This window comes from Cornus florida, unplaced genomic scaffold (assembly GCF_030987335.1).
Source record: "Cornus florida cultivar Cherokee Brave unplaced genomic scaffold, ASM3098733v1 CherokeeBrave_3.0.0_Hap2_Chr05, whole genome shotgun sequence".
Lineage (NCBI taxonomy): Eukaryota > Viridiplantae > Streptophyta > Magnoliopsida > Cornales > Cornaceae > Cornus > Cornus florida.
Window position 1 is genome coordinate 69,081,639 of NW_026775575.1, and position 12,377 is coordinate 69,094,015.

Below are 12,377 nucleotides of genomic sequence, written 5' to 3' on the forward strand. Positions count from 1 at the left end.
TTAGCAGGCGATATATGGTGGTGTTAGGAACAATATAGAACACATCTCCGGGAAACAACACTGACTCAGAACTAACCACAATATACGGAAACTGGAACACATCAGGCCGGGCAATGGAGTGCCTCGGATTCTTCCTCAAGATTTCTGCAGCACTTATAGGCTGTGTGTAAGTCTCCACATGCCTACCTGGATGCACCAATTTTAGTACTTGTTCCTCTCTTTTTGAAGCTCCCATACTTAGTGTTTTTTTTTTCTTTCTAGCTATTGGGATATAGAGAAAAGTGGAAGGGGGAGGAAATATGGGGTAGCCTATATCCCCTTCTTATAATGTCTGTTCTCTCTTACACAATGACAAACTATGGCGATGAGATCCATGGAAGGATCTTTGGACAACATGACTCTGTCCTAGGATTTGTTGTGATTGGATCATATATATATACACACACACATACACATCATTTGGTTAGATGATAGGTTTGTTGAATCATCATAGAAAGATCCTCTTGTCTTTCTTGAAATTGCATTTGCCTATGCTAGAGTTATTACCATGGACATTGGCTGGCCACTCTTGTAGTATTGTCTTGTTCTTATCTTTTCCAAGGGATAATCACAAACTATTTCACACTAACAGTGTTAATATATATTCCTATATATCCCTTCAATAGTCAATGTGATACTTGGAACAAAAAGAAAGATTAAAAAGAAAAACAAGGAAAAAAAACACTTATTTCGCATGTAAGAGCACTGAATCGATGTCTTGAAATTGGAATGAAAGGAAATTTAGTTCAAATTTTAAATTAAATTTTCTCGATTCCAATCCCAAAGCTCCAATTCAGTTCTCTCAAATATAGTATTAGTATATATCATGGTTCGTCGTATCGGCCGATGTGCGACGTATCGCTCGGTTCGTAATTATTTTTTAAGGGTATGATACCGTTACACACCTTTATGAACAGACCGATTCTGCCGATTTACACCGATATTCATCCGAATACGTTATACCGCAACCACGACTACAAACCATGGTGCATGTATGTGTTATCATTGAAATGTCATGCAACGAAATATTTCACGTGTCACAAATGGTTTATGCATGTGAAAACTCTTTTATCAAGTATATTACATTCAAATGATATGCTCATTTCCATTTTGTGCATCTTGTTCCAAACAAATAAATTGAAAGAGAAATTATACCATAAAATAGTTATTAGGGGAACTATATATTTTGTATGGAGCAAATTGTTGGAAGCTGAAAAAGAAACAACAGCACCGAATTAATGCAGTAGAAATGAGATAATAAAATTAGTAATGAACACGTGAGAGGAAAAACTGAAATAGGCGTCATATAAATAGTAGATTATTCTTGAAAAAAATATATTTATATATACAAATTGTATATTCGAAGATGCATCAGTGAGAAGAGGTAGAATTGTTTACTTATAAGGTAAGCGGTAAAGAAGCTTGGCAAAAACTTACATCAAATAAAATAATAAATTTTTTGATGTGACATAATAGAAAATATTGAAAAAATTACGATTCTATTCATATAAAAGAAAGACAAAAATGATGACGTTCACAGCGTTACCTTCATATTTTAAGTCGAGATTTTGGAATGATTATTACAAAATAAAAGTGCAATGTTCAAAGTAAATTCAAACTATCAAATTTGAGAGCAACCACTTTGAAATCCAAAGATATGATCTGTTTACCTACACCCATCTAGGCATGATATACAATTATAATTAAGTTAGCCTCAAATAGGTAAGACAGCAAGTTTGAACAACGAAAAAAACAATGAATTGCAACAACTATATTTAATAAAGACCATATTGGAGTATTTTAACAATTGAGTTAGCTGTGATGGTCGGCTTTTGGAGCATTTACCTTCTTGTTTCTATGTGGATCAAATTTTGAAAGATTCGATGGCTTTGTTCTTCAACACATTTTTATTATTATTTTTTTGTAACAAAAATAAAAAATAAAAAAATTTGATGGTCATTCAATGGATAATAATACATTTTGCATAATATAATCTGAAGGGTATCCCATCCATGGGGCTCTTCCGGCACACATGCAATGTCCCATTATTAACTCATTCTATTCGTTTGATTTGCTCAACTATTAAATAAATTATAAAAAGAAAAGAATGTTTTAATAATTGATTTGACCTTCCTAAGTCTGTTGTTGTTGAATTAAATAGCATTTTGCGAAATGACCTGGATTAGGTGGGTAAGTTAACCCCAAGGCATACGTCTAGTTAGAAATGACCTGGATTCTGATATTTCGTGAAACACCATGTCTCGGATTTCTTTTGGGTGTAAACAATTTTTTAGGAACCACATTCGCTGAGATAGTCCGAGTTTTATCCAATCCGTATGGAAGGACATCTTGCACAGGTTTCATAGATTAGTCGAAATAAAGCCCCGGACACTCCGGTTATCGAAAAAAAGTAGAAGGATCCTGCCGTTGCCATAAGATCACTTCTTTTACTTTCTCCATCACGAATTGAAAGAGATATCAGGATGCAGGGAGAGTAGTAGTTGTTATCTCCACCACATTCCATCCCTCCTTTGACAAAAAATTTCTCTTCCGGAATTAATTTTCTTTGACGAAAATATATCATTAGGGATGCAAATGGATCGGATTGATTTGATTTAGACATAAAACTAAATGTTTGCGATTCCAAACTCTAGATTTGATTGGATTCATTTTACGGATTGGACTTATCTAAATAGCCCAATGCAACAGATTTTCCATATAGTGTTCAATACTACATTTTTTGTTTCTTATTTTACCTGACTACAGCCCAATACAGATTGAAATCACGATTAAGTTGCTTATTATAATCATCACAATAAAGAAAAAAATTCAATTGTAGACTGCGGATTTATGGGGCTTTAAAGAAGAAAGCTACAATGGTTTTGTAGAGAAATTTTAAAGATTTATGAATCTGTAACTGAACCAATCTACGGTCGAATTGGTTCAGATTGAAGCAGGTTAGAACTGAATCAGTTGTATCCCATACATCATTTATAGTTTTGAATGCAACATATGGGAACTAGGTCCTTATTTAAATTTAAGGGCACTGATGGTTTAATGCACTTGCTTTCGTTGGAAATTCTAAAAAATCATCCCTTCAATCTGAAATAAAAGAAAACAATCTTTTCTTTCTCACTTAAAAAAGAGTTAGTTCAGAAAAAATTACTACGTAGTAGTAGTACTTTTCTACAACCTCATTTTTGTATCACTCACTCCAATTCACAGGTTGCCAATGACAAAATCATATGTTGTTTACTACAATTCAGTCTCCAGAAACCCCTCTACCAAAGACTATATTTTATGCAGAAAAAGCCGGTGAGCAGACAGATTCAAGCTCACGCAAAGCTTCCTTAGCCTGCACCGGTTTAAACCTTGACGTTGATAATCTAATGTAACACAATAACAAAGAAAAGCATGCACAAAAGCACAAATCTCTAAACAAACAGAACTCGCCCAAACTAACGAAAAACAGGGTGTAACTTGTGAAACAAACAACATGAAGCCTGTCACCGGTGTTGATCTCACAAACGCTAAAGATAAAGGTAGGGTTCCTGCAAGCATGGTATTCTAACAAGTTGACCCTCTTCATTGCATGTGACTGCAAGTAATTCATTAAAAGAAAATCAAACGAGAACGAAACCTAATCGGTCTCTTAACCAATGCATTCGGGCACATATGGGGTCCTTATGATGGATTACGAATTCATGAAATTACCCAGTAAACGGAATGAAAAGAACAAGGTGGTTTTCAACAATGGGATACCAAAAATGAGAGACATTCTTAAATCACATGAAAGCACATACTCATCAATATATAAAAGTCAAATATCCTACTACACCTAGAATTGCAACAGTTTTCGTGCACAGTAACAAGAAGAAGGGTTTTTTATCAGAGCTAGAAATTTATTATGAATGGGGCATTCTGATTCACTAGCACACTCACAACCCTTAAGCTGATTTGGTATAGAAACGGACGGCGACAGCCAACCCCAATATGATGAGGGGAACTAAGAACTGGAGGAGCTTGATAATGAAATCAGAGGTCTTGTCCTGGTTGTATTGAGGTTGCTTGGGAGGGGTGTAATGGGTCGTGGTAGGGATGGTTGATGAATCAATGTCACCCACGTAATACTCATCCATCATTGATCTTGCACTGGTACTGTGGCCAACATCCTCAAAATCATCAGTTGCATCCTTCCCTGCAGACATAGCATTACAACATCAAGTTGTATTTGTGTACGGCATTTGTAGGCTATCTATACGTGGTGTTAAGGACAATATTTGTCAGGCAAGTTTGAAATCTCCCAAATCATTCCCAACATGTAACTTTGAACTTAATGTCAATAGTCTCAATACCATGCATCAAATACATGAAAAACAAACATCTAATTTTTTTTTTTAATAGGCAACTATATTAAATTTTAACACGAGTGGGTATCTTATCCTTCCAAAGAGGAGATTGAGGGTTCAAGTCCCAAATGAGACAAAATTGAATCAGTGTGTTGCCTTACAACCAAATATATAAGCAAAACGAAAAAAATACCAGAAACAAAATAAAATACAGTAAATATCAACATAATTTTGTATTATGTAAAAAAAATTAAAACATTGAGACTTTTTGACAGTGGCGTAGCCAGAAATTTCCTTTAGTGGGGGCAATTTTTAACAGCAATAATAGATATATATATATATATATATATATATATATATATATATATATATTATTTGAACCAAAATAATATATATAAAAATTAAACAGTACTAGAATGCAGTCGAGTTTCAAAATATTCATGGCATAATAATAGTAAATTTAGATGATAAAAAAATATATATCAGATTACCTGTTTCTGCACTATAGTATTTTTTTTGGATTTTGTGAATATTTGAAATATTGAAGACTCGTCAAAAGAGAAATGTTGAAGATTGAAAATGCGATGGAAATTCACATCGCATTTGTTTGTGATAAAGTCAAAAATGTGAAAGAATATCTTGTATTTTTTGAAAAAGTGAGAAAGAATATAATATTTTGAGAAAGTGAACAAAAAATATCAAATTTTTTGAAAAGATTATATTCCTTTTATTTATTTATTTTTTATATAATACCATGAACGGTCCTTTGGTTATATATATATATATAGTATATATACGTGCAATGTCAACTTTTAGTGGGGACAATTATACTAATATAAAAATTTTTCCATATAAAATTAAAAAAAAAAAAATTTAATTTAAAAATTCAGTGGGGGCAGCTGCCCCCACTTGTCCCTATGTGGCTACGCCACTGCTTTTTGATGTACCTGTTGCAGACAACAAAACCTCATCACCACCAGGATGGTCCTCCAAAAACTTTGTTACATCATATACCTGTTACAACACATCAAGATTATAGGAAGACCTTCAAATTTATTGTATGAACTAATTAAGGAGGGAAGCCTTTGAACTTTACAGGACAATATGTAAAATAAAGTAACACAGCATTATAACATCAATTACTTCAGTTCTAGAGAAAGAATTAGAAAGAAATATAGCTTTAGATCTATGAAGCAGAACATAGTGACACAGAAGAAACCAATTCAAGGCTGCTATCATTTAGCTGCCTTTACAACATCTAATCTTGCATTCAAAGGACGATATTTGATCATAGTGATCACTGATTAGATCACCAGTGAAACTCTATTCAAATTGTTTTCTGAAAAATTTTCTTTCTTAAGATGATCCTATTGACCATTTGCACACCTGAATTAGGTGAGCTTAAGGAATGAGGAAACATAAGAACAATTATGGAAGTTACTAAAGTTGATGGTGTTGACCCAAGATTTCAAACCAAGGGTACATGGGACATTTTGATGATAACAAATCATTGAGGGTGTTGCATTTAATGTCTATTTGAGTTCATGTTAAACAGGCTATTTAAGTGAGCTTAATAGCTTATGGATCAATGGCAAGGCCAAGAAGGATCCAATACTTGAAGATGAATGCCAAAGCTCAAAAGACATTGAAGTCAAAGATGAAGACTCATGCAGCTCAAAAGACATTAAAGTCAAAAGATGAAGACTTCTTGTCAAAGATGAAGATTTCAATCCCAAAGCTTAAAGAAATGAAAATCAAAGACCAGGGAAGATAGTCTTGGATGAGTGCTAGAATTAAATGTAAAGTTGTTCTTGAAGTAACTTGCTTGAAAAGCTCGACCCTTGACCTAGTGGACTATAAGACCAAATGCATATCATTCATAGCATTCAAAAGTCCTCAGAACATAATCGTTAGGCCATGAACCATATTGAGACAAGTTATAAGGCCATTGTTGAGTTTTAGTTAGTTCAAGCTTTCATAAGCTTTGGAAGAACTCAACCCTTGATCTAGCCAAAATCTAAGACCAACATTTACAATGAGATATATCTCATTGACTTAGGCTTTGAATTTAATTGCTTCAATCTTGAAAATCCTTTGTTAATATTGAGATGGTTTCCAATTGGAATATCTTTTAAAATCTCAATATCCACACTTAAAGAAGTCAAGGACCTTAAATGAAATTGATTCATTATATTTTGACTGTCCTAGACTTAAAAAAAAAAAAGGACTTGAACTAGATTGCATAAATCTAAAGTCTTAAGTATATATGGAATGAAATTGAGCCTATGTTAAACTCAAAAGGAGGACATGTTAATAATAGGACAATTCAGTCAGTTGCTCTATAAGCATCAGTCGACTTGCACATTCCAGTGACATATCTAGTTTAAAGCTTAAATTGATTCAGTTGACTCATGATAATGTGTCAGCCAACTAATTCTAAACAGAAAGTAGCCATTACTGGCTTCCTTGAATCCAATCAACTGATCCCAAAGGACTAGTCGACTGGTTTTATCCGAAGAGTTGAAGACTCCAAGGACATGAAGAATCAGTCGGCTCATTTATATGGATCAGCAGACTGGTCTAGCCAAACAAGTCAACTGCTAGTTCAATACTCCAAATGTGTGCTAAATGTGTCTAACAACTATATTTTGAAATGGGACTATAAATACTCCTTGTAATGGACATTTACTAGAGAGAACTACCATTGCTCATATATTCTAACATCATTGTTGGTTGAAGCTACCCATAAGCCTAATTCTTGACTATTCTTAATGGTAGCCACCACTAGGGCTGAAGCTTTTTCAATGGAATACTTCGGGTATTAACTCTAGGATTGTGAACTTAAATTATACTCCCTCCGTCCCAAATAAGAGTTCATTTTGGGGAATAGAAGTTTTTAAGTGGACATTCAATTAATGCATTGTCCCCTTTTATAATTACTAAGTTACCCTTTCAAGTTTGCATATATATATAATCAAGTTTGAATTTTTAAAAAACTTCAAGGGCATTCATCAAAAGATGTGAAATATCTTGTTTGAACGTTTTAAGTGGGACAAGTATTTTGGGACATCGCAAAAAGGAAAGATGGAACTCGGAGGGAGTATACATCTATATAGTGAGAGATATCATTGTACACTATACATTTATTGCTTATCTATTAAGTGAAAGACCAAGGCAAAGGAGCTTTCGGAAAATCTTGTAAAGGCCCTCTCTCCACCAGCAAGTGAGAGAAGGCTTGCTCTTGACGTGTAAGAAGAGAAGGTGTACTCTCCACCCGCAAGAGGGAGTTGCAAAGGTTTTACACTCACCCTGTAAGGTAGAGCCCATAGTGGATTTGGAAATCCTCGAGAGGTATCTTGAGGCAGGGACGGACCTATGTGCAAGTGAGGGGGGGGACCCTGAATTTTTTTTTTTTTTTTTTACTAATATACCATGCTATTTTTTCCTTTTTTCAATATATACCCATAAAATATTGCTAATATCCCCCCTGAAATTATTACAAAATTTCAGTCTTGCCCCCCCTTACCTAAAGTTCGGGGTCCAGGGGCAGGGTCCGCCCCTGTCTTGAGGCATGGACAAAGGCCGGAGTGTTGGACCATGTTATGTCTTTTGTGATAGCTTCTCTTATCCCTTATTTTCCTTATTTAGACAATGTTCATTATATTATCTTGTGCATGATTGTGAGGTTAAATAATTATATAGCATGCTTAGCCAAATAGACTAAATAACATAATAAAATCAATATCTTACTTTGCTATTTCAATTATCAAACATTTATCTTAAATCGCTTCATCTACTACAATTATCATGTTGTATTCAATAAATTGTTCAATCTGAAACCTATAATTCAATAACCAAAAGGTCACCAATACAATTATCAAACACACCCCCATCCCCCCCCCCCCCCCCCCCCCCCCCCCCCCCCCCCCCCGCCCCCGGGTCAATATTTTGGGCAACAGATGGCCTAATCGTGTGTTGTGATTCTCGAATATATTCCAAAGAGTTAACAAATTCCCATGTAATAAAATTATTATATCTCATCCTTCCTATTCTTCTAACAACAATGTAAAAGTTTGAAAAATGTAATAAATTTCTTGATTTATCATTTGTATCTTCACTCAAAAGAATCATAGTACCTTACTAAGACAAAAATCACTTTGGAAACACAATTATAAAAATAATAGAAAATTTTAATTTATATAAGGCCACAATAAATTTTCCATGTTTTGTAATAAATCTAATCATCAAAAACCTAGAAAGCAGTATTCATGCAATGAAAGCACATTTATGACTCAAATAAATTTGCAACATGGCCAAGAGGGCCCATAAAAGTGTTGAGTGTTATGGCATGACATCTAGACTGACATGACGTCAACGTATTAACAAAGCCCAAATAGAAGGTATAAAATTTTAGCACTTAAAACTGCAGTGGGTAATATGAGAAATTAATATACATATTGATAATTTTTGTCTGGAAAATCAAAGTTATGCTTAGAAAGAAAGGAATAAACAAAGGAAGAAATTAAAAGATCTCTTGATAGACAACTTTGCATATATGTTGAACCTAAAACCAGATATATAAAAGAGCCAAAGTTTAATAGAGAAAAAATGTGAGTAACAACACTAGATTGTTTTGATCCAGAAACAGGACATTCTTAAGATCTAAATAAATCACATAATTTTCGAATCTCAGAATTGCTTGTGGGTACTCTCGATATTGAATCATTACAGGAAAATTTTGTGCTTAACCCTCAGGATCCTACATGGCCAAAAGAAAGCCTTGCATCTGAACCTCAAAATCCAGATGGGTACTCCAGAATAAAAAATCAATAAGGCGGAATTATACATCTGTAACTTTCCCACATAGGTATTCCAACATTGAATAGTTAAAGGGGGAACCTTGCATCTATGCAGCTATACCCCATAATCCTACAAGAGGTTCCAGAAATTATATAGTCGGAAAGTGTTGTGCTTGGGAGACGTGTGTAGACACAACCTTCAGAAAATTGCAATCAAAATGAGTAATTAAAAAGAAAGAAAACACAAGCAAACAAAGGACACAAGATTTACGTGGTTCGGTAATTTGCCTACATCCATGGAGGAGCAGAGATCAAAGTTCACTAACTGAAAACCAAGGAAGTTTACAAGATCACTCAATCACTTAAACTTGCCTCTCAATGCTTCAAGAGACTCACACCCAAAACCCAAGTTCATCCAATGGAGTTTTTACAACTCTCTCGCCTTTTCATTTCTCTTCACAGTTTTTACTTGCATTCATCTACTATCTTTTTATAGCAAAAGCAAGGCTTGATTTGTCAAAGGAGGTGCCGCAAATGTAGAAGTATGAAGTGTGAAAAAACAAATGGGTTGGTAGACATAAATTAGCCAAATTAAATTGTGGATCTTGTCAACAAACCTGAGACAGAGTCTGCTACACATTTTTTCGAGATAATGGATTGTTTCGCTCGAGACGGCTAAGTCACCGTGATTTTTTCCCGATTGGGTTTCCATTCTAAAATCCTGGTGTCATCTCTTACTTTCTCGCACTTAGTTTACTTGCTTTGTGTGATTGATTAGGCTTTAATTTGGAAAAAATAATCTAAAAATCGGACAAAGGTGCGAGTTAAACCTATTCATCCCCCTCGAGGTTATTGTTTTAAACTGAACATTCATAGCCATTCCGCATAGCGCAACTCAAACGGTCCAGTTTTGAAAGTCTCTAAGAGGTGAAGTTTCTAATGAGGCAGTGATTGGGCATCCTATACTGTTGTAATATCTCTTCTCCATTAAATATGGTGAAATCTCTTATTGTTTTTTGGTCAGATCTCCATGTCCGTTTGTGATTTGATGGAACAATGGGTATTTTTACCACAAAAAGGTTATCTTCCATCTAAACCTCAGAATTGCATATAGGTAATCAACCACCACAACTTCACAACAAAAGCATGTTAGAGTTGCAGATGGCTTCGGGCAGCCAAAAACCACATACCAAAACAGGATCACTGATCACTTTGTGCATCAACACTGAACCAAAGCAATGAAATAAAAAATTGAGTAATATCCAGTAAAAAGGGTATAAATTTGATTATAAAAACTAATCTTATCATTGTACGAACGGAATATATAGCAAGATCATCAGAAATAATTTTTGCATCCAAAAATAAGTTTTTTTCCCAACACAACGAAATTGGGATCCGATCTTCTAAATGCAAGTCAAATGTCAAACTGTGCATAAAATAATGTGCTTACATAGATCTGACTTCTCACCCAAGATTTTCTCAGTCCAATACACCACAGTACTACATATGCAAAACCAAAGTAGACATACGGAACCCAAAAATAAAATAAAATAAAATAAACAAATATAAAAATAAATAAAAATAAAAAAATAAAAAATAAAAAAGTAAAGAAAAATTATCAAATTGAAATCAGTTGAATAAATCCAAAATCCCAATGCTAACAATAAACCAAACCGATTGAAAAAGATGCTCAAATCTCCATTTTACAGAAGATCTAATCTGTATGAGTATATGATATACTACAATGAATTGAGATATTTAATCAAAGAGAAATCATAAACCCAGAATAGACTGAACCCAGATCAGATAAATCAGAGTGTAAGTAAAATTCGCATGAAGTATATAGGGTATATGAATAAAAGTATACCTTGCCAGAAATGACGAGCCAACAGTCCTTGGAGGAGTTGTGTTCGGAGACCTCGGCCAAAGTAAAGACCTTTCCGTCACTACCCATCTACAGAATGCTGATGAGAAAGTGTGAGATCAAGAGATGGATGAGTAGAGATCTGCGTCCTTAGCTCTCCAACGCCTGTGAAGATTTGGAGAGAGAGAGAGAGAGGAGAGAGAGAGCGGTTGGTGAGCGAGGAGGGATGTGATTGTCATCAGCCAACCATTTATGCATTTTTAAAATCAAGTTTCTTCTGTGGGGGATTTTGTGTTTGTGTCCTGTAGTTTATTGTAATTCCACTGTGCCCCTCCTTTGATAATAAATTACAATATGTATCTGTTAAAAACTTAAAAGTAAGGACAATATCCATTGTGCCCCTCTTATATGGTTCAATCACAAATGGACACATTATTTGTTGCATAATTAGGAAAGTGATAAATAAAAAATTAAAGTGGATGACTGAATTTATTCCAAAAAAAAAATTATTGTCCTTATTTATTATTTGAAAAATGATAACTGGTCCAATTATAAATGCACATATAATTACAAAATTAGAAAAATGATAAATAAGGAAATAAAGAGGGTGACTGAATTTATTTCAAAAAAAAATTATTGTTTTTGTTTATCACTTTTATAATTTTATAATTAGAGACTATTTATGCATTTATGAGTGAACCACATCACCTGTTCAGGTCTAGGGTGGGCAAATAATCCGAGAATCCGCGAATCCGATAGGATCCGTGCAAATCGGATCGAATTGTTACACCCACGGATCGGTGGTGGATTCAAAAAATCAAATCCGTAGCTCACGGATTGGGTTGTTAAAAATCCGATCCGATAAGTAAATCTGATCCGATCCTTGAAAATTATATATATATTTTCAAATAATATATTAGTTAATTTAATTAGTTAATGATAATTTAATGGACTCTAAGGATAATAATTATTTAAATATATGAATTAATATTAATAAATTAAAATTTTATCTATTTGGTTATGAGATAAATAAATAATAAATAATATCAATTATAAAAATAATAATGGATAATTTAGATAAAACACAATCCACGGATCCAATTCAATCCGATCTGCTATTACACGAATTCGATTTGTAAAATAACGGATCGATGACAGATTAAGATTTGTCTAATCTGTACCGCCATAATGACCACAGAGAGAAATCTCGTGCTTTTTGCAATACTTATTTTAGGCTTGATCTTTCTATTTCGTCTTTATTGTTTTCGTTTGAAAAAAAAAAAAAAAAAGGATTTCTTTTGAAGTGATTTAGACATCACCACCTAT

At 33.9% G+C, this 12,377-nt stretch overlaps 1 protein-coding gene across 1 annotated transcript; it reads right to left on the reverse strand.

Moving 5' to 3' along the window:
- Positions 1–3,824: 3,824 nt before the first annotated feature.
- On the reverse strand, positions 3,825–11,286 carry LOC132306743 (cytochrome b5-like). The gene is made up of 3 exons (XM_059804288.1): positions 11,055–11,286; positions 5,336–5,402; positions 3,825–4,237 (listed from the first exon to the last, which is right to left on the reverse strand). Exons 1-3 carry the CDS (start codon positions 11,139–11,141, stop codon positions 3,987–3,989), a joined length of 405 nt encoding a protein of 134 aa, XP_059660271.1. The 5' UTR covers positions 11,142–11,286; the 3' UTR covers positions 3,825–3,986.
- Between the last annotated feature and the right edge of the window lie 1,091 nt (positions 11,287–12,377).